At 40.5% G+C, this 26,048-nt stretch overlaps 1 protein-coding gene across 1 annotated transcript; it reads left to right on the forward strand.

The window, feature by feature from the left end:
- On the forward strand, positions 1-24,965 carry NAPG (NSF attachment protein gamma). Its single transcript, XM_058556724.1, has 12 exons — positions 1-143; positions 3,721-3,788; positions 6,710-6,794; positions 7,523-7,540; positions 8,209-8,239; positions 11,844-11,953; positions 12,071-12,137; positions 12,421-12,491; positions 18,398-18,476; positions 21,128-21,207; positions 21,763-21,892; positions 22,603-24,965. The coding sequence occupies exons 1-12, from the start codon at positions 88-90 to the stop codon at positions 22,744-22,746; spliced, it is 939 nt and encodes a 312-aa protein (XP_058412707.1). The 5' UTR covers positions 1-87; the 3' UTR covers positions 22,747-24,965.
- The last annotated feature ends 1,083 nt before the right edge of the window (positions 24,966-26,048 follow it).

Genomic DNA, 26,048 nt, shown 5'->3' on the forward strand with positions numbered 1-26,048 from the left:
GCCGGGCTGTAGCGCGGCCCCGGCGTCCCTCGCGGTGTCTCCCGCCTCCCTCGGCGGGTTCTGTCGTCCGCTGGGGCCGGACCTGGGATGGCGGCTCAGAAGATCAATGAAGGGCTGGAGCACCTCGCCAAAGCCGAGAAGTAGTGAGTGAGACCCTCGCGCGGGCCTCCGTATGGCGCGGGGCCGGCCGCGCCCTGGGGCGGCCGGGGCCGGAGGGCGGGCGCTGCGCCTCCGGAGCCGGGCTGTCCCCGCCTACCCGGGGTCGTCTCCCTTGCGCGTCCGGGGCTTTCGGGCTAAAACTGTCGCAGCCTTGGCCCTCGGGGCTGCACGGTTCGCTGCGGCGGGGCCGTCCTGGGCGGTGTGGCCTGGTTAGAGCGTCCCCGGCCACTGCCCCCTGGATGCCGGTAGCACCTCTCCGCCCTGTGTGACAGCCAGAACTGTCCCCGGCGGCTCACAGCGCCCTGTCGAGAACCTCTGCTATGAAAGACTTCCTTGTGTTGGGGAGGGGGCTAGAGATTTACCCTGAACGCTCCTCGGCGACCCCTTGTCGTGTTGTGTTGTAGAGTTCCTGGGGGCAGAACTGCGCCCCCTTAGCCGTTCTATGCGTTTATTCTGCCAGCGTATGGTACGGTACGTAGTAGGCCGCCAACGAATATTTGCGGAACTGACTGATGCTGCCTCATCCATCCTTGGGACACTCGCCTCCTCGTCAGTTTCATTACTCCAACGAATTTTCATCTGTCAGTTATAGATAGTGAAAAGTCTACGTTGTGCTGTGTATTAGGTGCTTCACATACCTAATCTGAGGTCTTCGCAACTTCCCCGTAGAGATTCTCATTATACAGGAGACGAATGAGGCTTGGGGAAGCCTCATAATGACTTGCCCAAGGCTGCGCAGTTGAAAGATGGCAGAGCTAGTTTTCGAACAGCGGAAAAACTCAAGCTCTTTCTGTCGTGCCACATTATTTCCTAGGCAGTGTGTAAGGGGCGGGGGCTCTTTTGGTGCAGGAGGCGCCCACAGCAATCTTACTTTCTATTGGGAACAAACGGTTATACAAAAGTATTCTTAGAATAGTGTGTGTAGCAAAGACTGTAGTAAAGCTGTGTTAACAGTGCCTTGGTAACACAGAGGAAGGAGTTTATCCTACCTGGTGAAGTTTAGGAAGATTTGACAGAGGGGATTTCTGAGAAAGACCTGGAAAATAATACATTTTTTAGCTGGAGGGAAATCCTGTGAGAGAGAATCTAGCCACAGGATGTGGTATATGCACAGGCCTCAGAGTGTGTTGGGGGACAGTGAACGCAGGGGAGCTGCAGTGCCACGGGATGAGCTAGAGCAGAGGAGTTGGGACCAGGATGTGAAGGGGCTGCCCCTCGCATGGCAGGGAGTCTCAGCTGTGCTAAGGATCAAATAACCACTGCAACCTGGTGAGACTGATTTTTGGCTGAAGAAATGTGGCAACGTGGAGAACGGACTAGGGGGGAGAGGAGAGTGAGGACTTGGGCATATTCAGTAAGCAAACATTTATGACATTGTCACCACGTGTCTGTATCAGCCACTGGGGTGACTGAGTGACCAAAAGTGATCCCTTCCTCAAGAGCTTAGAATTCACAGGAGGGCACACAAGTAAACAGATGAATGAAAATGAGATACTAAACGCTAGAACAGAAGTATACAGTGGTTTCGGTGGAGATACAAAGTAAGGAAAAGTCAGTATCCCCAGGATGGAGGGATGGAAAAGGAGGGCAGAGCAGGAAAGGTGACTTTCCTGTGACAGGTTAGTAGGCTGTCAGGATGAGGGCCCGAATTAAAGTGACAATACAAGGGGCAGGATTGGGCAACATTTGTCAAATAGAATTGACAAGCTTTCATGGCTAGACTGGATGTGGAGGGAAATCCTGACTCCCAGGATTCTAACTCGGGATGGAGTGGAGGAGAGACCTTCTGTTGAGACAAGGGGTATAGACAAGTAAACAGGGTGGGTGGGTAGGCCTAAGGGTAGGGAGGTGTTAGCTTGCGTGTGTTGTTTGAAGTGCCTCTAGATGGAGTTGTCAGTAGGTGGCAGGACAAGTGGGCCAGGAGCTTAGGAGAGATGTGATTTTTCTGTTTTCTAATGCTAATGTAGCTCAATAATGCTGAGTAGTTTTGCAATTATAATTGATCCCCTCAAACAGATGGTGGTTTTGCAGTTTTTGGTCCTATGGAAATTGATCAAGCTGTTGGCCCCAACAGAATTTCCTTATTGACTCTTTTGACAGAGTCAAAAGCGCTCACAGGTAGAGCCTTTAAAGCTAAATTAACCAGACTGTCTTCTCTCTTCCTGATTTGAGGTGCTGAGTTGACTCGGGATGATTTGCTATATTTTAAAATCTCTAGCTCTTTCCATGTGTAGCACATTAGACAATTGAATGATTGTATCTTGGTTTTGGTGGGATTTTAAAAATTATGTTAATATACAGAGTATAATGAGTACTTTGGGGTACAGGTGGAGGATTAGAATTTTGCTTTATTGCCTGCTTCCTCGGTTTTGTGCATTAGAGTAGACAGGCTGCAATTTAACGATTTTATTTTTCTGAGCAATAATATTCTTGGTAAGCTTGAAAAATTGCTTATAAATTTGAATCTAATAGCAGTGTGTACACAAACATAATTGTTAAATAAATTTAATTGACAAAAAAATGTTCCTTAAAAGTTAGGGCGTTTGGGCAGTGCATACAGCCCTCACAAATGAAGGGTGTACTTCAGAGGGCTCTTGGGGATTCCCTATCTCTCAGTTAAAGTGCTCCCCTGAGTCCTTTGAAGCTTACAGTGTTATATGTGAGCAGGCTTTCTCTAACTGATTTCAGATTTAGAGTTTAATATGGTGTTTAGCAATTCTTATGCACACCCAAGTTTGACAGTCACTGAGTTAGTTTAAACTAGAAGTCAGAAATTATTTTAAAATGAAAAAAAGAACACAGAAAGGGCAAGTAAGATAAGGACTCAAAATTGATTGTCCTTTGGTTTGGCCTCTGGGAAGCTAATAGCGATCCTGGAAAGCAGCTTCTCTTGTTTTCATAATGTCCTTGTCTTTCTGGTTATCCTTCCTGTTCACTGGTGGCTAATTTGCAGCCTTTTTGTGACTCCCTCTGTTGTTCTTCTGAATGGTTGTATTCTGTAGTCTTTCTGGCCTCTCTTTACAGTTTCCCTAGGGGATCTTAACTGGGCTCTTGGCGTGGCATAATGCTGATGACTCCTCAGTTAATATCTCTATCCTCTCCTGAGCTTCAGTCTCATTGATGCTGTGCGTCATTGGGTCTCAAACATGAATGTGCCCTCAGGGCTTGTTACACCCTGGATTGCTGCTGCCCCCACGAGCCCCCCCCCCCCCCCCCCCCGCCCCGAGTTTCTTGTTCTGTAGCTCTGGGGTGGGGGTCAACAATTTACATTTCTAGCACGCTTCCAGGTCATGCTGATTCTGCTAGTCTTTGGACCACACATTGAGAACCTGTGCTCTAATTGGATGTTACACAGGCATTTCAAAAGGAGAAAAACCACGTCTATGACAGTGGGAGGGAAAGTAATGAGGTTGTATTTAATTATAAGTAAGTTTGGGTGGAGGTGGGTGAGATGGGGACTTTGTACCTGATGTAGTGTGCTACAAGGTCACTACAAGCAGGGTTTCTGACTTGTAAATGTGGTTGGTAACTTCTGTTAAATATGTCTTCCTTTCATTTTAGCTTGAAAACTGGTTTTTTAAAATGGAAGCCAGATTATGACAGTGCTGCCTCTGAATATGGAAAAGCAGGTACGTGTGACCATAGCCCTTTCACTCCAATGTGTCATCTTAAAGTAGGTGATAACTTCATCTCAGCATAATGCTTACTCTTAATGCTTCCTATAAGATTTTAATTGTTTAAAATAAAAAAACCTACCCAGACCCTTGCATTTTTCCCACTTATTTTGACATGTGTTATGTGCTGAGTTGCAGATCCAGCTGCTGCTTCCTCTCCTGTGACAGCAGAGATGGGTGGAGTTGGTGGTGCGCAGTGCAGGTTTTTAGCATTGTTCATATATTCTTGAACTTCAGTCAGTTGCATACTGCTTCCAGGAGTTTTGTCATATTTTTCTATTAAACTTCCTATTATTGAATAAAGATTTTTCTTTAACGTTTTTTTAAAACTTAACCTTATTCTAAGCAGATCTGCAAATCATGTGTTTGTTTGGCATGTGTTTTTTTATAAGCCTCACTTTGAAATACTCTGATAAACATTCATTGAGCATTAAGCTATGTACATATTTTAATACATTTATCTGCATATAAGATAAAAATGATCTGAAATATGCAACAGAAAGGGAATTTACTAAATATTTAACATTTTAAATTATGGAATGATAGCTTTCAGCATATCTATGATTATTTTAGATATAAAGCCTAACATAATTTTGAGTTGTGTTTCAGCCATAGCCCTGATCACATTTGTTGGCCTAGTATAGAGATTACCTAGGTAATGTGCTTTCGGCAAACTTTAGTTTTAGTATGTCACCAAATAAAAAAGAAATCGGGTAAATTGAAACTAATCAGTATAATATAAGATTTATTTTCTGGATAATGAGATGACAACAAATGAGTCTTTAGCACTTTTATTTGAATTCTGAGTAAATTCTTTCCATTGCATTATGCAATTTATATCTCATATTTAAAAGGAAAATTATTAAAAGTTCAAAATGGTACAAGAACACTTTTGTAACTGAGGGTACAACATTTTGCAAGTCTCCTCCATGAGGGAAATTGAACACAGATTTGTTTTATATGCATCTGAGACCATGAGCTGCTTTCAAAAATAAATATTTTGGTCAGATTTTCACATTAAAGCATTCTTCGTTTATTTTCTTTAAGCGGTTATGCAAAATACGTTTAATCAGTAGAATAAATTTTTTACAAAATGTGGAAATCCAGTGATGAAATGAGTTTCAGTAGTTTATTTTCAACATTTGATTAAAGAGAATTTTAAGAGCATGCGTTTAACAAATAACGTTTCTTAAAACGGTATCCTTTTTTGCTTATTTGTAAGCAACTGTGGTAAGTTTTCCAAAATCTCTAAGATTGTAATTTAGGGCCACTCCTAATTGTTTTGCTCTCATGATGACATTTTTACAGTATATTTTAGCTCTTTGGACTCTGAGAGCTCTTTTTCACAGAGCCCTAAACAGCATGAAAGCTTTATTTTAAAAAAATGCATTGTTAATTTTTTTCGACATTTATTTAAAGATTGTGCCAAAAAGGAGAGTTTATTATAAAAATAATATATTTATTGGCCTTCAATTTCTAAATAATTTAAAAGATGGAATAAGCTGTAACTAAAGCACTGTCCTTATTGTTAAATGTAAAACTGGTGACATAAGATACTGTCTTTTGTGACAGATACTCTTTGGGAGTATTGGTTTGACTGACGCAATCTTAGTTTCTCAAAGCTTAGATGTTAGTGTTAGCAAGACTTGGTTTTGAGTGGAAGTAGCACTGATTAATTGCTAATAGTCTACAATTTAAAAAAAAAAAAGTTTTGGGGCCCGCCCGGTGGCACAAGTGGTTAAGTGCGTGCCCACCGCTTCGGCAGCCGAGGTTTTGCAGGTTCGGATTCCCGGGCGCGCACTGATGCACCACTTGGTAAGCCATGCTGTGGCGGTGTCCCATATAAAGTAGAGGAAGATGGGCACTGATGTTAGCTCAGGGCCACTTTTCCTCAAGAAAAAAGAGGAGGATTGGCATTGGAGGTTAGCTCAGGGCTAGTCCTCCTCACAAAAAAAAAACATTTGAGCAAATCAAAACAACACTAAGATACCACCTCACGCCCGTTAGACTGGCTATAATCACCAAGACAAAAAACAACAAATGTTGGAGAGGATGTGGAGAAACAGGAACCCTCATACACAGCTGGTGGGAATGCAAATTAGTGCAGCCTCTATGGAAAACGGTATGGAGATTCCTCAAAGAATTAAAAATAGAGATGCCCTATGATCCAGCCGTCCCACTACTGGGAATCTATCCAACGCACCTGAAATCAACAATCCAAAGAGGCTTATGCACCCCTATGTTCATTGCAGCATTATTCACCATAGCCAAGAAGTGGAAGCAACCTAAGTGTCCCTCGACTGACGATTGGATTAAGAAAATGTGGTATATATATACAATGGAATACTACCCAGCCATAAAAAAAGATAAAATCGTCCCATTTGCAACAACATGGATGGGCCTGGAGCGTATTATGTTAAGTGAAATAAGCCAGAAAGAGAAAGACACACACTGTATGATCTCACTCATATGTGGCATATAAACCAACACATGGACAGAGAAAACTGGACTGTGGTTACCAGGGCCAGTGGGGGTGGGGGTGGGTACAAGGGATGAAGGGAGTCATATATATGGTGATGGACAAACAAAAATGTACAACCCAAAATTTCACAATGTTAGAAACCATTAAAACATCAATAAAAAAATCAATTAAAAAAAAAATTTGAAAATATTTCTGTCATTGATAATCAAAAAAGTTTTGAGAAAATCACTTAGATAAAAGTATTTTATAGTTTTATGAAACTTCCTAAGTATTTGATTAAAATAAGTATATTGTCTAATACTTCAGACATGATGCAGATTTTGGTATGGATTCATTTGAAGATTTTTAGTGATGGAAATAGAAAGTCTGTTTTTTTTTTTTTGTTCTATTTCAGCTGTTGCTTTTAAAAATGCCAAACAGTTTGAGCAAGCAAAAGATGCCTGCCTGAGAGAAGCTGTTGCCCATGAGAATAACAGGGCGTATCTTTTTCAGCCTTAACAAAGGAATTCAGCAATTTGATGATTTTGACAGAAACTCATGATTTTTTCTTATAAATTTGCTACATGTGGAGTATAGTGCTATTCAGTTAGAAAATGATTAGAAAAATTCTGCATTTTTAAACTCTGAAGGAGCATTTATACGGACTTTTAGTCATGAGGTCCACACTGTTTTGCAGGGCTACATTTGAGAGTTTATTTCTACTATTTCTGGATGTTCTTGATGATGGTTTACTTGGGATGGAGTGAGGAAAGGATGAAGAAGTAGCACAGGTATTAGAAATGTATAAACTGCTATATAAGTATTTTTAAAATAGAGTCTTCTGTAGGTATTTCAAATAATATTTTTAAGTAATATAAAACAATAAATTTTCCTGAGGTATTTTAAAACTGATAGACTAAAAAAATGTTTATCTCACTTGCAAATTATGGTTATAATAACCTTGCATTTTTAGTAAAAGTCTTTAGATAATGCATAATGGAAGTAACTTGAAAACCTATGTGATGTTTTGTCAGTGTTTTTGTGAATTATGTAGTTTTAAGAGACTTCAACAGGCATTAAATTATTTCTTTTTCACCTGTTTGTAGGATTTGTCTTTTGGAACCAACTGGGGCAGTGATTTAGTTAACATTGTTTTTTAAATAGTAGATCTTTAGAAACTGTTGATTTGCTTTTTTTCCTTAATTTTGACTTTGTTACATCCATTCAGTCTTTTTCATGCTGCCAAGTAAGTAAATATTCTCCATGTTTTCGTGTGCTTGCAGATTATTATGTTTTAAATGTTGCTATTTTTCCATAGGTAAGTAAATTTTTCCTAAGTTACAAATTCATAAATAGTGAATTATTTTGTATTGATTTAAATAAAATAGGCATTTCCATTTGTTTCAGTCTTCACTTGAACCTTAAAAATTATCACTCCTAACTAAGATATATAGTGTTTAAGTTAAATTCACCATAATATTTTTAGGACCATTTTGTTCAATAACCTATGAGAAAACAAGTAAGCTAGAATCTCTTTTTTCCCTCTTTATAGTCAATAGTGCCTGTGGAAAGAAACAGGAAGCTTTCTCCTGCTTTTGTGGGTCTTATTTATTTGTTTCAAAACTTGGCTTTAAGTTTGTCAAATAGAAAATCATCTCACCTCTCTGAGCTTTACTTAAGTTTGCATCTGCAAAATAAAATCCCTTTAACTTAGATGTCTGTTGTTTACAAGGCATTATTGCCCACGAAAATAAAAAGAAGGAAAAATGATGTCATGTGGTAATGAAAGCCTTAAGTATTACATAGTGTGTGGGCCAGTTTTAATTGACATAATTTCTCATATCTGTGGTAGGAAGTTTCTCCTCCCCCTTATTTCATTAAGATCTCATCCAGGAAATTATGTTCTCTTTGCAGAGCTTATGAGCAAGCTGGCATGATGTTGAAGGTCAGTAATGTTGTGTCACAACTGTTCCGTAGGCAAAATGAATTAACTATAAGGTGTTAAGTAAATTTGTGTTGAAGTTGAAAAGTCTCCTTGCTGTAAGGCAAGAGATACTAAGATTTCTTGACCAAAGTAATGCTAATTGGACCTATAGGGTACCTTCTGCGTGTCTTAAGACAGAGAGTTTTAAAAGTGCAGTTTAAGAGACACTGTTGGAGGGAACTGGGAACACCAAGGTTGTAAGCTTTGTAACCACAAGAGAGTGGACTGCTAAACAAAGAGCTGTGTGGGAAGTTCCCTAATTTTGAGAACTTAGGACATCTTAACGTAGTAAGAATTTACAATTGTATATTTTTTACTACCCATAGATTATAGAAGAGATTTTTGCTTGTTTTATAAATATCAGTTGACATTGAAGAGAACCTTAGACTTAAGCTATTGTTATTTAACTCTGATTCTCTTTGAATGGAATATTTTGGCTAATGTACTTAAGCTGCTTTTCATATTTCTGCTTCTTAAAAGCACGTTGAGAGTTAATATCCTGTTGTGGTAAGGCAGAACATGTTATTTTATGACACTGACTCTCAAAGTATGCCAAGTGGCATTGAAATAGAACATCTTCCTTTCCATTTTTATGTTCTCTGATATGGTAAAAGCTATTTTGAATTATTTATTATAAAGCTTTGTTTTAAGAACTTATACTTTAATAAAGCTTTTGTTTTTGATTTCTACTACTTTTATAATCTTAACTTACTGATTTTTTTAAGTGAATACATGCTGATTGTAGAACATTTTGAAACACTGGAAAGATTAAAGAATGTTAGTAATAACTGTTAACATATTTGGTTTTTTTCCTTCTAGTTATTTTTCTATACACATACGTTTTCATGTAGATATATATATACACACACATCACTGAGATAATGCTCTACACACTTTGTATCTTACTGTTTACATTTAACCCTTTCATGCAGATTTTCTAATGTCATTTAAAAAATGCTGTCATAATATAGACCAGCGCTTTAAGAATTTTCATAGGTTTGACCCAGGAGTTCCAATTCTGTGACTTTATCATAAAGAAATAGAGAGAGCGCAAAGATTTATGCATAAGGATTTTTATTGCCATATTGTAAAGAAAAAATTGCAGCTATCTAAATTTTTAATAATAGGAAAATATGACATTATGAGGCTTTATGATAAATTGTTATATAGCCATTTGTAATAAAGCTTTTCTGGCTGAAACATGCAACCAAATTGATATTTGGTGATGCAAGTCAGGTTATTGGCAGCAATTCCTCAGCAACTAGAATTTCTTTTATAGCTGAAGAAGGCAGTGTCTGCCCTGACCTTCTCCTGTCTCCGTGTCCCCTGAGAACTAGGACGCTCCCAGCTGGCTCTTGTAGTCTTGGTGTACTTTGTTAGGATTATTAGGTTACACTGTCTTAGTACAGAAATGCCAGAACGCTATAGTATAATATATATTCCTCACAGTCTCAGTTTCTGTTCTAACAGCTGTGCTAAGACTTGGATCTTCATCAAAAGTTATTATTCCAACATATTACCATTGCTCTAGTATCTGTTTAATTTGAGGATTTGAAAGGCACTGCATTGAATGAAGGGAAAATAAACCTAATGGATAGGGAAAAAAGGGAAAAAGACAAAAGAAAATGCTTCTGGCAGGCTCTTGTGTTTAAATTAAATGCCTTTGGACAGTCCTTGGCAGCATTAGGAGTCCTGAACTGCATGGTCCACAGTTAACTCTGTGTGCTAAAATTTCCACCAGCTTGTCATACAGACCTTCATATTTATCCCTCAACGAGGCTCAGGAAGTGACGATTTGTGGATGGGGCATGGGAGAAGACACAGGGACTTGTTGGATCAGCCTCTGGTTCTTCATTTTACAGCTGTTATGATTTCATATCCTGTTTACTCCACAGAAACGAAGTGACTAAGGCACACAAGCCACTGCGAATAGGCATATTTTTATCTTCTTCATGATTTTGCTGTACTAGAAGAACACGGTGAAGAGTATAAAATAGTGTGACTTTTAAGTAGGTAGCCCATCATTTCTTATGGAGGTGTCAGTATTGTGGTTGGGCCTCTGCTAGTCACAGTCACACTCGATTTGATGCAAAAGCAGGGAGATATACTTACTAGTTTTTGAATGTGTGACTTAGATGGTACTTATTTCATACTGCCCTCTCCTGTACTTATTGCTCTGTGTCTTATTTATGAGGGTCAAATTCAGGAAGGATAGTACCCGTGTTAGACTTCTTTTTATCCCCCAAATGTTTTGCATGTTGTAGATGCTCAGTATGTATTTGATCAGTTAACGGATAAGTCAATTGGGAGAAGAAATACTCTGTAAAGCCCAAGTGACCCTCAGGACTAAAGTGGGTGAAATGGATTTTGTTAGACTTCCCTCCCCTTCATATATCCTTCAACATATACCCTAGACGCTTGATTCTTTCATTGACCTTTGGTTTCTACAACAAAAAAAGTTTTTCACTGAGATTTGAAGATATGTTAACTGATATCATTCTACTTGAGTATGATAGCAACTTTATCTTTTATAGTTTTTTTCAGTCTGTTTTATTGTTATTTAGCTGCATAGCTAAATAATAAAAAAGTTATATTTTGAAGTTGGTAAGAATGAGACCATCAGTTTTGTATCCTAAAGAATTTTTCAACTTAAAGACTGAACAGGCAGATTTGAAAACAACCCAAGAGATGTCAGCATGGAGCCTACTTTAAGATACACCATGTCAACCCCAAATAGATAAGGCCGATAAACTTTATATCTAGCTTCTAAATGATTTTTTTTTCAGTTTTTTAAAAAACGTTTTGATTTGGAGATATTAGATATAAGGACCACAGGATGCTGAGACTTGTGCTTTAATGGTAAGAGAGAGAGTTACTCTGTGGATGGCACTCAGCGTGGAAGAGGGTCGAAAGCTCAGATCGACTCAGGGCGTAGGGGAATTAGAGGCAGTCTGGGTGTAGGGCAGTAGGGAGTGGGGAGAAATGCAACCACATCCATGCGGCGGCAGGCCTCGTCTGACGGGGACAGCTACTGCTCTGCCCAGCCCACTATTGCTACGTGGGAATGCACGCCTGCTGATGTCATAGCTTTTGACGTTTTTTTAAAATAGGAAGCCATAAAACAACTTTTGTGAAAGTATCTGATTTAAAAATACTGAATGGTATTAAGCATGACGCACTTGGAAATGAGATACAGCCTCTGGCTACCAGTTTGCAACCTTTGGCATAGGCCTTTGATATAGTAGGGACTCAGTAAATGTTCAAAGAATTGTAAATGGTTAGAAAACAGTAAAGAATAAGTGTTTTGGTTTCTCCTATTTGTATAGTTTCCCTAAAACTCTGTGAAGTCATGATGAACTGTGTGTGGAAGTTAACTGATACATTTTTGGTTTGGCTAAGTGAAGCTTGATGAGGAGAGTAACCATGTGAAAGCATTTTATTTTGAATGTATTTATTGTTGTATAAGGTTTTGAATTAGGGATAAAATAATTGAATTTTAGGTTGTTAACTCTGTATTTCTTAAGTGGATGCAGTTACTGATCCATGCTGTATCCTTTGCCTGAAGGAGATGCAGAAACTACCAGAGGCTGTTCAGCTGATTGAGAAAGCCAGCATGATGTACCTAGAGAACGGTACCCCTGACACAGCAGCCATGGCACTGGAGCGAGCTGGAAAGTGAGTGTGCAGAGCACAAGTCTCTGCCAAGAAGTCATGGCTTTTTGTTTTAATAAAGTCCTTTGAAAAACAAGTTTGCTATTTCTCATATAAGCCAAATTTTCTTGTCTAATTTAGGCTTATAGAAAATGTAGATCCAGAAAAGGCTGTACAGTTATATCAACAGACAGCTAATGTGTTTGAAGTAAGTTTGAATTTTATTTTTTTCTTTAAGTATACTTAGAATGTTTAGGTTCACAGTATACAGGAAAACAGAAATGCAGTGGCTACTTTTTAAAACTTTTCACTGCTCACAACTGAACTCTGTTTTTTCTGTTGGAGAGTAATGAAATGGATCAGCAGCTTTGGTGTGTTGCGCCCCTCTGCCCCCATCGAGTGCTGTTACTTTTTTATCAAATAATTGTTGTGGGCTAAAGAAGATTCTTACATTGAAGCAGCCAACACTCTCTTTTCTTTGATTCCCTCAGAATGAAGAGCGTTTACGACAGGCAGTTGAATTGCTAGGAAAAGCCTCCAGACTGCTAGTCCGAGGACGCCGGTGAGTTTTACAGGACTGTGTTCCTGTGTGTCCATGTACACCTTCAGTCCACATTTGCAAATTAAGTAATTTTGGGAATGGCTTGTTAATCTTTTGGTGTAAGCCATAGGCACAGCAGGTTACCCAGTAGAAAAATTGATGTCTACAAGACGGCACATTGAATTAAATATGAAAAGATCTGCTGTTTTTCTAAAGAGTAATATATTTGCCAAAATGTATCATGCATTGTGCTTTCATTGGTTAAGACCTGGGTCAGCATGAGAAAGCAGTTTTCTTGATCTGTTATTTGGTTAGATTATAATGTCTCTCTCTTGAGGAGAAATGTCTATATAGGCATAAATAATCGGATGCCCTAAATGCTCACCCGTGAAAACTGACAGGTTCTTGACAGCATACAGTGTCATTAAATAGAGTATTTACTGTTTTATCCTTTAAAAGTATGACCTAAGGCACAAATAGCTGGACCCCAGAAACCTAGAATCCTGTTGGATTTCCCTCTGTTTTTTTTTTTTGTTTTTTTTTCCTGTGAGGAAGATCAGCCCTGAGCTAACATCCATGCTAATTCTCCTCTTTTTGCTGGGGAAGACCAGCTCTGAGCTAACATCTATTGCCAATCCTCCTCCTTTTTTTTCCCCCCAAAGCCCCAGTAGATAGTTGTATGTCATAGTTGCACATCCTTCTAGTTGCTGTGTGTGGGACGCGGCCTCAGCATGGCTGGAGAAGCGGTGCATTGGTGCGCGCCCAGCATTGAACCTGGGCTGCCAATAGTGGAGCGCGCTCACTTAACTGCTAAGCCACGAGACCAGCCCTCGTTTTTTACTTTACCTTAATTTAAGCTTAGTAAACAATTTCTATCATTAATAAAATTCTGTTTGCCAGGACCTTGTTTAGTAACATTTAAGGTCAACACCCTTAGGAGACTGTAAGTCTGAAGATAGATATCTTAATTGAAATTTGCCCCTAACTCTCCAGTGACAGAAAAGACCCAAGATATGTTTTGTCAAGGAATTGAAAAACAAATGACTGAAGAATCTATTGACCCTTTCTGAGACTGGATTAAGTTTTTTCTTCATGAAGGTGGCAGATTCTAAAATACAATTCAATCGAGTTTAGAGTAGCATCAAAATAAATTAATATAGAATTAATAACTATTAAACATTCTCATTTAGATATACTACTTTATAGGACTTTCTTTCATTGATTAGTTTTTTTGTTGGTTTAAATGGAATAGCATTTTTTTTTCATTGGCCCTGCGCTAACATCTGTTGCCAATCTTCCTCTTTTTCTTTTTTCTCCCCAAAGCCCCAGTACATAGTTGTGTATCATAATTGTAGAGTTGTAGCTCTTCTATGTGAGATGCCGCCTCAGCATGGTTTGATGAGTGGTGAGTAGATCTGCGCCCAGGATCTGAGCCGGCAAACCCCGGGCCGCTGAAGTGGAACATGTGAACTTAACTGCTGTGCTGCTGGGCTGGCCCCCTGGAATAGCATTTTTATTTTGTTTTCAAATTAGGGCTTTTGTATTAAACCGTGAGGCAAAATTTAATTTATAAATGAGCTTTGGGTCATTACCTTTATTCATCTTAATAATTGTGGCTTCCTAGAAATCAGAACGACTGAATGCTAACTCTGGAGTTCCCAATTTATAAATGGTGGTCTAATAAGTTCCGTTTAGTCTCTGAAGTGGTTTCCCACAGAAGCAGAGCTGTTGGTGGGGTGGTCCCAGCTGTTGCAGAAGAGCTGAACTGTAAAGTGCTACCTAGCTTCTGACCTTGGTGAGCAGGCCCCGCACTCTGGAAACTGGAGCGGTGTCCTGCACTCTGCTGTTACAGGGCTCACAGTAGGCACCTTCTGGTTTGCTTTACCTCCTTTTCTCATCCATTCCCACCCCTAGTGATCCTCCTGTGATGTTCCCAGTGCCTTCCCAGAGGCCTAGGCCCCTCACTGAGGGCCCTGCTGAAGGCCTAAGAGGTGAGGTTGGAGTGGGGCAGAAGGTAAGGACAGCTCTGTGTGGGAGTCTGCTCCGCTCCAGCTTCCCTAGAGGATTGCAGCTTTTCACATCCTTTTCCCTTTTGCTTCCCAAACTGTAGATTATCTAGAACTGTGTTTTAGGGGAGCAGCAAAGGGGAAGGGAAGGGCCAGGATCTCCCTTAGGGGGTCAGCTGAGGAACGTTTTCCAGCTATATGTACATGTTTCTCTCGAGGACTCCATTAGGGATGGTAGCCACCATCATTCCGAAAAAGTTACTGATTGGTTGTGATGTGTAATGAGAATCATTATTCTAAAGCAAGTACTAAGTGTCCTTCAGGTGTCAGTGGAGGGGGAAAAGTGTGAACTGAATGAGTAGCAGGATCGGGCATGTTGTGTGGGTATATTTGAAAGGGGATATTTATAAATCCGGGGCAACCAATAAGTCTTTTATTTACTTTGTGAATTTGTTCTATTGGTTTTTTTTCTTTTTAGTAAAAATGCATTTAAAAATGATAGTATTTTATGCAATGTTTCAACAATAATTAATTTTATGGAAATATTTTAAAAAATTGTATAACAATGTAAGAATTGATTTAAATTTATTAAGGAATATTAAGGAATTTGATATTTTGAAAAGTATCACTGGGTATGTGTGGTATGAAAGAATTAAAAGTCAGCTGGCACAGTACTTCTATCAGGAATTTAAATAGTGGAGGGTAAGAAAAGCATGGAGCATCTATACTAATGGAAAGATAACTGGGATAATATATGTGATATTTGAGTATCTTGATTATATACTTTGATTATAATCTGATTTGAGGCTATCAATTGCCTAAAAGAACTAAAACTGGTGGTAATTTTATAGTTCATACAAATAACATCTACCAATAGAATGTGGTGGGAAATTTTAATTTTATGCTTGTTATATCTAGTTAGTATCCTTATATTTTTACATTAACGTGAGACTGTAACATTTAATCCTAGTTTAGTCTGTATCTTAGTATAGCAAAATTAAATAACTTATTTAATACATATTGTACTAGTCTCCTGCTTTTCCCTCGTTTCTGGAGAGCCCTAATTCAGCAGTGAGTCAGCTTTTATTTAGGTAGCCTCTGGGAGACCTGAAATCAGTCCTAATCCAGCGCCCTTGTCCCTGCATTGAAAAGGCCTTTCCAGCAAGTTCATCTGCCTCACCAGTGAGACTTCCATTCCTGTGCCTTCCAGAGAAGTTCTTGCAGCTCAGGAGATTGGCAGGCTGTGTGGTTGGCTCTCAGTGAACCAAATCTGGAGTGCCTTCCTGGAGCTCTGCTGCAGCTCCCAGCGGGGACAATGGGCTTCCATGTCGGTTAACCACCCTGCCCTGCCCCACTCCTGCTTGTAAGACTTCGCAAAGCGAAGCACTCCTGCTCACCATTGGCCGAGACAGTTGCTAGATTGTGAATGCAGGGAGGGCTAGGCGAGCGTGTGTGCGGAGATTCTAGTTGAGGGTAGTCACTGGGTTTCTTCTTGCGTGACTGTGTCCTGTCCATTGTGGTGCCAGGTTTATCAGGGATGGTGATAAGCTAAGGTGGTAATGTGACAAATCCGCTGAAAAGTTCCGTAGGTGGTTAAAATATATTCTGGAGCTCAGGAGGTAGTTGGGGCCCGAGGAGGAGTTTTGAGTCATTGTGAGGAGGTGCCCATTGAAAGCTGGGGTGAGTGAAGTCTTATGACAGTTTCCTGTCATACACGCATAATTTTTGTGGGGCTTACATTTTGTTTTATTTTTGAATTACAGGAAGATAACAATTCTCTTTTCAGCAAAACCTGTTTTGTTAGGAGTATTGAGGATTATCTTTGCGTTTCATTAGAATAAGTAATGAATAATTTCCTGGATAGATTTGAAAATAGATGCTTTATATGTCAATTTCATGAACTTTTAGCAACGTCGATTCATTGTTTTGATTACAAACCCATATAAATGTACAGTATTTCTTTTGGATGGCTGTCTTGCTAGGTAGCTGTTAGCACATAGAAATGCTGTTTTTATACCAAGGAATTAAATAATTCATGCATGAAGAATGTAGCCTTAATCAAATATATGAAAAGCTTAAAATACTGAGATTCCTACTAGAATGATATCATCTGGACGGTATGTTCACAGAATGTTCTGATGTAATTTATTTGTAAAACAGGATCTGTGATAAGCTCGTGGTCACAAGTACAAATGATACAGATATGTGTAATCTTCCTTTATTAGTTTTCTGTTTCTGCATAACAAATAACCATCAACGGAGCAGCTTAAAACAACCCTCACTTACCGTCTCACATTTCTGTGGGTCAGAAGTCCGGCACAGTGTGGCTGGGTGCTCTGTTCAGGGTCTTACCAGGCTGGAATAATGGTGTCCCGTGGGGCTGCGATCTCACTCCAGGCTCACGGGTTGTTGGCAGGATTCCTTGCAGCTGTGGGACACACTTTTGTGTTTCTTTGTTGGCTGTTGGCCAGCGGTTGCTCTCAGTTCTGGAAGTGCATGCCGTGCCTTGGCATGTGCCCTCTGGGTGGTTTACACATGGTATTTGCTGCTTCTTCAAGGTTGGCAAGAGCATGTCTCTCTCAACTTGACTTCTAATCTCTAACCTTTCAAGGGCTCACCTGATTGGGTCAGGCCCACCCAGACAATCTCTTTTTGATTCACTCGAAGTCAGTTGATGAGTATCCTACTCACAGGAGTGAATCCTATCATACTCAGAGGTCATGCCCGCATTCAAGGGGAGATTATGCAGGGAGTGTATTCGAGGAGTAAGAATCTTGGGGGAGAATCTTAGAATTCTGCTGCCACGTCCAACTCGTAAACTGACTTTGTTCTCAAGTTGATCTTTGGAAGTTCAGAAAGTATTTCTCCAGTGAGCCTTATTTTATGAGGTGAAGTTGCCAGGGTGCCACCCCAGAAATGCGGTTTAATTCGTATGTGAGCTAAATCAAGCCACTGAGTGTGTGTGTACATATATGCACATGTTTTTTTAAAGATAATTGTTAACATACAGAAAAATACAGTATAACATTTTTATATTTTTGATTTGGGTCACAGAAACACCTCTCTCCCTCTGTATCCTCACAGTGTAGACTGTTCGCCCTTTCTGGCTGTTGGGAGGGGAGACATGGGTGAAGACTGCACAGTTCATCCAGGTACAAGTTAGCGCCAGGAAGAGAGTCCTGGAATCAGAAGTCTACGGCAGCTTTACAGGGAGATGGGGACCTGGGTCTGATGGGGTCAGGGCTGGGAAGGTAGGAAGGGCTAGGGCCTTGAGGATTTGGGCACAGTTTTGGTGATCCCTTTCCTCTTCATTCTGCCATCTGAGGGGGATGGAGGAAAAGGAAAATGTGTGAGAGTAGATGAAAAAAGATGAAAGTTGAGGATCAAAGATGGCAGGAAGGACTTTTTCTAGCCCTCTACCTGCCCTCTACTGCGGCCCTTGTCAGCACCGGGAGCTGTTAGGGCTCACCGGGGCAGCACTGGGGCATGCGCAGGACAGAGCGAGGACAGAGCAGGAGAAATTCCTCAGCAGGGAGGCAGGCTCTCGGGGTGTCTGGATGGCCTTTCGGTGGATGATTAAATCAGGATTGTCTAATTCTTTTCACAGATGTTCACAGAGCAGTTTGTTGAATTTGGTAGATACTCATTAATGGATGAACCTTGGAAGACTTAAAGCTGTCCATTGGAGTGACCAGTCCTTACGTTCTTTTGCTTTGTCTGTCTGCTTGATGCCTAAAAGGGCAAGTTGTGCATTTAAAGGACAGGCCAGAGGAGCAGAGCTCATGGAAACATGGGTTACAGAGCAGTTGCTGAAATACCTGACTATTTCTCTAACATTTCCTGTCAAACACAGACAAGAGTGACCTCTGCTCTAGATCCCCTAGGCCTGCCTTATTTCACATTTCTTTGTTTTGTCTTTAGGTTTGATGAGGCGGCACTCTCTATTCAGAAAGAAAAAAATATTTATAAGGAAATTGAGAATTATCCAACTTGTTATAAGGTATGCTTTTAAAGTGCTTATTTTGAGTTTTACAGTAGATAATTTTTCATATTGGTACAACTGTGTACCGAAGACTGGATTCCATGGATATTTGTATATTTTTTAAATAATACTTTATGGGCCTCTGTTTTTGGCCAAGGTGGAGTAAGCCCACGATAGCCTCTCTCTCCTGCTGATTACAACTAAAACTTCTGGACAAAATACAAAGCCGTTGCCCGGTGACTCTGAAAAGTCAGTGAAAGCAGGACTGGGGAGGGGGTGATACATGGAGAAGCTGCCAGCATGGGATTGGGTGTCCAGGGTTTTTCCCTCTTTTCTTTTTGAGGCACTGCCTTGAGCAAGGCCCTAGTCATGGAGTTGGGCAGCAGAGGCTCCAGTAGCTACAACTCCCGAAGAACCCATCTACCCCTCTTTCTAACCAGAGGCACTGGGGAAGCAGGCCCCTAGTTTTCCTCTCTTTTTTTCTGCTTGCCTTTGCTGTGAGGGTGAGCCCTAGTCGTGGAGCTACAGCTGTGATGGTGGCACAGGCAGATAAAACACCAAAAGAAACCCAATCTCTTTGGTCAGAGGTACTGGAAAGATGAGCTGAGAGAGCAAGGAGGAAACCCCAGAAAGGAGAGCTGGGAAAGGGACTCCCCTGAGTGTGTGTTTTGGGAGGGGCGCACAAGTCGCGGGTTTTCTCTCCAGCTTTGCACGTGCGGGACAGACCCAGAGCAGCAGAGCATAGGCTTTGAGAACTGAAATAAGATGAAATCACTGTCCTGGGCACATGTGTGGGGCCGAGCAGAGGGGCTGAACTAAGACTAGAGCCACTGTCCACCATAGAGCAGACAGAACATGCAGTCTGAGCCCAACTGGGTGATCCACACTCTCCTGAGAATTAGAGGAGGGCCTCTAGCATAACCCTCCCAATGTCTAGGATACAATCCAAATTACTCAACATAGAAAGAACAAGGAAAATAGGACCAGTCTTGAAGAGAAAGGACAACTTTGCCAACCCAGAAATGACCCAGATGTTGGCGTTACCAGATCAGGACTTTGGAGCAGCTGTTAGAACTGCTCCCTGAGGTAAAGGTAAACACGAGTGAACAAAAGGATTGATTTTTTATTTATTTTTTAATTTTTTTTGGTGCAGAAGATTGGCCCTGAGCTAACATTTGTTGCCACTTTTCTTCTCTTTGCTTGAGGAAGATTGGCCCCGGGCTAACATTTCTCTACTTTATGTGGGACGCTGCCACAGCATGGCTTGATGAGTGGTGTGTAGGTCCACACCTGGGATCCAAACCTGCGAACCCCGGGCCACTGAAGTGGAATGCGTGAGCGTAACTGCTACTGGGCTGGCCCCTAGGACTGATTTTTTTTTAATAGAATGTATTAAAATGAACTAAATGAGAATTTTCTTTTCTTTCTTTAGTTTTTTTTTTTTTTTTTTTTTTTTTTTTTGTGAGGAGATCAGCCCTGAGCTAACATCCGCCAATCCTCCTCTTTTTTCGCTGAGGAAGACGGCCCTGGGCTAACATCGGTGCCCATCTTCCTCCACTTTATATGGGACGCCGCCACAGCATGGCTTACCAAGCAGTGCGTCGGTGCGCGCCCGGGACCCGAACCAGCGAACCCCGGGCCGCCGCGGCGGAGCGCGCGCACTTAACCGCCTGCGCCACTGGGCCGGCCCCTCTTTCTTTAGTTTTTTGAGGAAGATTGGCCCTGAGCTAACATCTGTTGCCAATCTTCCTCTTTTTCTTTTTTCTCCCCAAAACCGCAGTACATAGTTGTATATCCTAGTTGTAGGTCCTTCTGGTTCTTCTATGTGGGATGCCACGTCAGCATGGCTTGATGAGCGGTGAGTAGGTCCGAGCCCAGGATCCGAACCGGCGAACCCCGGGCGGCCAAAGCAGAACGCATGAACTTAACCGCTGTGTCACCAGGCCGGCCCCTAAATGAGAATTTTAAAACTGAAAAAGCAATGTGTGAGATAAAGTACCGGATGGGCTTTTAATCTGATGATGGAGAAAATGAAAGATTCAGTGAACTTGAAGGTAGATCAATAAAGGTTATCTGAAAAACAGAGATAAAAAAGATTGAAAAATGCCTTATGAAGAGCTATTTTACCAATACGATCTTACCAGTCATATCTTGAATCTTATTAATGCTCTTGTTGGTCTATATGTACTATCATTGTTTCTGTTATCTACAGTTTTCATCCATTCATCTTTTTCCTCGTATCTCTTTAAAAATTCCAAAGTATAGTTGTAGAGCCACCAGTCCCCCTGCTTCTTTTTGCCTTTTTAAGATTAAACCTATATAGATATTTAGAAGAGATTTTCTGTAAAATGTGTGGCTGCTTTGTCCCGCAGTGCCTGGTCTGCAGACTGCAGTGGTGGGACCACCTGGGCGCTTGTTGGAAACAGCAGACTCGCAGGCTTGCCTCGGGCCTTCTAAATCAGTTTTCCTCTTAACAGGAGCCCTGGGTGGTTCTTGTGCACGTTACTGTTCTGGGATATTCTCCCTCAGATATCCTGTGGAAGTTACTACAGAATTTATAAATCTCTCTCTATGTAAACCAAGACTCTGAAATTCCAATTCCAGATGTCAGGAAATTAACTTTATTAAATAGATACAAATTTGGACTATAATCACCTTTTTTGTTTTAGAAAACAATTGCTCAAGTCTTAGTTCATCTCCACAGAAATGACTACGTGGCTGCAGAACGATGTGTCAGGGAGAGCTACAGGTAGGACACTGACTTGACGCGCAGTTTTAACATTTCTGTTTCTTAGTCTAAGATTACTACTTAGACAGATATTCTTGGCCATGAAACTTTTTTTTTGAAAAGTAAATTTCTTAGTGATAGGAGTTCTTGACTACCATTTCAGCTTTTACAGCAGGATTTTTACAAGTTGTGTTCTTTCCTGTGTTTTTCTCCTGGGCGCTTCCATGGGAGTGAATGACTTGAATGGTTTCTTGTATTTGCCTTCTAAGAAAAAAAGAAAAGTACAGGAAAGTTCTCGGATTGTATGTTACAGAAGATCAGAATAAGGGATTTTTTTGTTACAGAGTTTAAAATGGCAGTGCCTGTCGGGGCCTGTTGACGTTCGGGCTGCATAGTTCTGTGGTTGGGCCTGTCCTGTGCGTTGTCGGATGTTGGCCACGTCCCTGGCTTCTGCCCACTGGTGACAATTAGACGTCTCCAGTTGGTGCCAGACATTTGCTGGGCGCAGAGTCATCTCTGGTTGCACTGTATTCTGTTAAGGAACAGGAGGAGACATGTGACTTGTGTTTGCTGTAGCATTCCAGGGTTCAATGGGAGTGAAGATTGTGCTGCGCTGGAACAGCTTCTCGAAGGATATGATCAGCAAGACCAAGATCAAGTGTCAGAGGTCTGCAACTCACCGCTTTTCAAGTACATGGACAATGACGTAAGTGGCCTTTGTTTAGCTTTCTTTTTTCCTCTTGAAAGGAAGAGACTTCTAGTGAGATTATCTTTCTCCCATGGACTTGTGAGCTTTTATTCCTCAATTTCTCACCTCAAGCTACTTTTCAAAAAGAAACTTGGAATTTGCACTGAATTTCACTTTAAGATTGTTTGGATGTCAACCATGTGGGTTTACAGCCATTTGTTTATCCATCTAACTGTTGAGCACGTGTATTTTTTAATTCAGCCCCGTTTCTCAGCTTCTCCTTCCATCTGTCAGCCTCTATAGATTGCTTAGTTTATGAAGTTTCTTTCAGGTTCACTGTCTGAAAGAGGCCCATCATGTAATGGCCTTTGTAACTCAGTAGACTGGAATCCCACTTCTAGCTTACACTCTTCATTTACTCCACAGATCTTTATCTCACAGGTACTACAAATGTTACTTAACTTAGTATGTCCCTATGATCGCAAATTCCTAAGTGCGGAGTATAATTGATATTTTTACCAGTTGTGTACCTGTCACGTCATGGTCATGAGCCATCTGACGGCAGAGCAATGTTGAGTTTTGTTGTGGTTGTTTTTCCGTCTACTGGCAGTATTGGTTTTCAGAAGGCAGAGAGCTAGGATCTGTCTTTTATAGATAACTATTGTTGAGACACCACATGTCAAGATTCTCATTACTCAGCTTTTGAGAACATGCTTTGTCATTGACAGTATGCTAAACTGGGCCTGAGTTTGGTGGTTCCAGGAGGGGGAATCAAGAAGAAATCTACAGCAATACCACAGGCCAAGCCTGAAGGCACCGCTGCTTCCCCTGCCGAAGAAGAGGAGGACGAATATGCAGGAGGGCTGTGCTAGGAGCTTGCTTAGCAGAAAGGAAGAGAACAGTCCTGAGACACCATTTGCGGACTTGGAACGTGTCTAAGGGTATCCAGACTTCATTGCAGGCCTGGTTTTGAATGCCAACAAAGACTAATTTTTAGTTACCATTTCCCCAAATCATCCATTGTACCCACTATCTGTGAAGCATTTTTTTTTCTTTCCATGATAAGAGCTTTTGTAAGACACCAGCAAGAATTAACAGAAAAATGTACTGTGACATTTTAATACAGTTGATTTTAAAATTTGCAAGCCAAATTCTAGACAAATTACGTTCTAAACAAAAGGGACAATAGGCATAGATATTCTTTTCTCTTGGGTTCTTGTAATTTATCGTGCAAGAATTTTCTTTGCATTTTATTTAATAATTGCTGCTAAAAGTGAAGTTTACTGGTTAAACAAAATAGTATTACTTTTAAATATTTTTTTGTTTTGCAAAGGAAATTTATCCCCCATGATATTAGATACCTTTAAATTGGTAAATCTATTCAGAGAAGAGATTGGAGCAGGAAGCTATTTTGAGTCTTACAATATTATTTAGCCCAGTAAGGTTTGAAAATTTTGAAGGTAGCATATTAAAGTCATTCTATAAATGTCTTCAGTTCTCTCTGAAATATGGATATTTTTTCCACGTAAAAAACACACAGTGACTGTCTCTACACCTACTTGGTTCTTGACTAAATGGGCACTAGTGAGCACCTTTTTTATGCATTCTAACAGACGTAATGTTTCCATCAATCTAGTATATGTATGCATTTCTTCCCTCCAAAGCAATTTCTGATTCATTTAGAGTTGTAACAGGACAGTAGCTTGACATGGGAAATGCTGTCAGGGAAGATGGTTTTTGAAGTACTTATATTTAAAGTACTGTACTGCCAATGTGTTAATCCTTTATAGGTATTTCCTAAAAGGGTATTTTTGAAGCATTCCTTTTTCATGCTGTGTGGCTTAGACTCATCTCCCAATCTGTTCACTGAAAGGAGGCTTCAGAGCCTAGCAGTGAGCATTCTGTGGGCAGGTGCTGCCCAGAGTGGTTTTCTGTTTGTCTGCCCTCCGTCTCTTCAGAGTCCTGCTTCGTGGGAGTACAGTGTGCTTAGTTCTGCTAGGCTTCCTGAAAACACTAAGGTAGGCGAGCACAGTGGGTTTAGTCCCAGCTGGCTCTGTGGGAGAGCTTAGACGGAATACTATCCTTGTTTGGCAGGTGGGCTTGGGGGGTGGATGTTAGGATAGGAATCTTTATTGAAGGTTTGATTCAAAACACTAATCAATGTAATGTTTTGATTCCTTAAGTTACGTGCATGGTTCTGCAGGTGGCAGCTCATTTTCAATAACTATGCAGATCAATTTTGAACAGTCTCAATAAAGCTGTATTTAGGCATTTGTATTTAATGACATGTTAATATTTAAAGATCCCATCATTGCTGCTCTGCCCTGTAGAGCCAGTCAGAAACTTCAGCACTCTTATGTTAATGCTCATTTGAGTTAATTAACAGTCTGTTTAAATAGATTTGGCAGCACTTAAAAGATATTTTAGACCCTTTGTTTAGACCATATTATAGACCATCCATTATGGTCCATATTATCCATGACAGCCTTGGAAAAAATCTTTTACTCTTTTCATACATATTAAACAAACATGAGGAATGAATCAGTGCACTCTGTAGCAGCAATGCAACTTGTCTTAAATAAAGGCTTTGTACAAGTGCAGCCTCTCTCCACCCTCCCTGCCCACATGTGAGAACTGACGTGCAGAACTTGGGGATACTTGGGGTGTCAGGGTTATTCTATGTGGTGTCTGATAAAGAGCATTTGTTCCACCTTTATGCATTTTATTTTTCCGCTTAGTAAGTCTATCCTGAGGGTATAGTCAGAAGTGGAAAACTTGGTGTTTACAACAGGAAAAATTATTTTCCAGAACTCATGTGATCACTTTTACCAAAATGGAAGTCTGCATGAATATGCTCAGAATCTAATAGTCAATATTCTCTTATATCATAAGTGAAGTCAGTCTACAAAATATATTTAATATATTGAATTTATTTGTACATATGCAGAGTATGGTATTTGTGTATGGAATCTGGGCTTTATTCTTATTTTTTCCAGCTCTTTGATGAGTAGAATATTAAATGTGTTGTTATGGAAATGTAGACTGTTGCTTCTCTAGGAAGATAATTATGAAAATAAAATCTGAAACTCTGTATGATGATTATTCTTATTATTCATTTTGCTTTGCTTGCTTATTTCCTCTTTTCCAAGGAGACATTCTCCTTTATTTATATGATTCCAGCTATATTACACAAGAACAATATTTTGTTCTCTTAAGTTGTATATTCTGCTTTTTGGGAGTCAGTTAAATACCTTTGGGAGTTACTGTAAACTATTTAAACTTTTTAAGATAGTGATCATCCAGTTACTTTAATACTGTACCACCTGCTACTCAGTGAGATGGAAGACTAATATATCTTCCAGGAGAATAATTCTTTCACTGAGGTAAGAGAGGTAAAAATACACGATTAGGAGGCTAAGAAAACAAATGTGAAATGGCATTGTTTTGCATTTATACATTGGTAGCACCTTAGTCACCAGTGGATTTACTTACAATTAATCAGACATTTATTGAGTTCCCACTATGTGATATTGTCCCTGTCTTTCATAGAATGGGAATTGATAATATGATTTGATACCAGGACTTAGTAGAAGTTGGAGTGCGAGACAGAAATAATGGAGAGAGAAGAGTGGCTCTTGGATGTAATGCGATTTTGCATTTCTTTCTGGACACCTTGGAGTGTTCTGAGTGTGCTTTGTGGTCACCCTGGTATTTGTAGCATTAAGGTGAGACAGGGAGGAAAGATGAACAAAATCTATCTCCCTCTACCCCTCCCCCATTGTTTTCATTAGGCCAGTACCAATAAAAGGCTGAATGTTGACCTTAATTTGATGTTAAATTTAAGGGTATTAAAAATATCTTGAGGGGGCCGGCCCCGTGGTGTAGTGGTTAAGTGTGCGTGCTCTGCTGCTGGCGGCCTGGGTTCGGACCCCGGGCGCGCACCAATGTACCACTTGTCAGGCCATGCTGTGGCGGCATCCCATATAAAGTAGAGGAGGATGGGCACGGATGTGAGCTCAGGGCCAGTCCTCCTCAGCAAAAAGAGGAGGATTGGTATGGATGTTAGCTCAGGGCTGATCTTCCTCACACACAGAAAAAATCTTGGAAGAAGAAAGGACTGAGTCAAACATCAATTTGAAAAAGGAGAGCAAACCTCTTTCATTTAAGTGGTTTT

Source organism: Diceros bicornis, chromosome 16, assembly GCF_020826845.1.
Source record: "Diceros bicornis minor isolate mBicDic1 chromosome 16, mDicBic1.mat.cur, whole genome shotgun sequence".
Classification (NCBI taxonomy): domain Eukaryota; kingdom Metazoa; phylum Chordata; class Mammalia; order Perissodactyla; family Rhinocerotidae; genus Diceros; species Diceros bicornis.

Bases quoted from the DNA above. Each gene is read 5' to 3' on its own strand.
- NAPG (XM_058556724.1), top strand. From the start codon at position 88: ATGGCGGCTCAGAAGATCAATGAAGGGCTGGAGCACCTCGCCAAAGCC. The intron at 8,240-11,843 runs GTCAGTAATGTT...CTTTGCCTGAAG, and splicing joins AAGCTGGCATGATGTTGAAG to GAGATGCAGAAACTACCAGA. The intron at 12,492-18,397 runs GTGAGTTTTACA...TTTTGTCTTTAG, and splicing joins CTGCTAGTCCGAGGACGCCG to GTTTGATGAGGCGGCACTCT.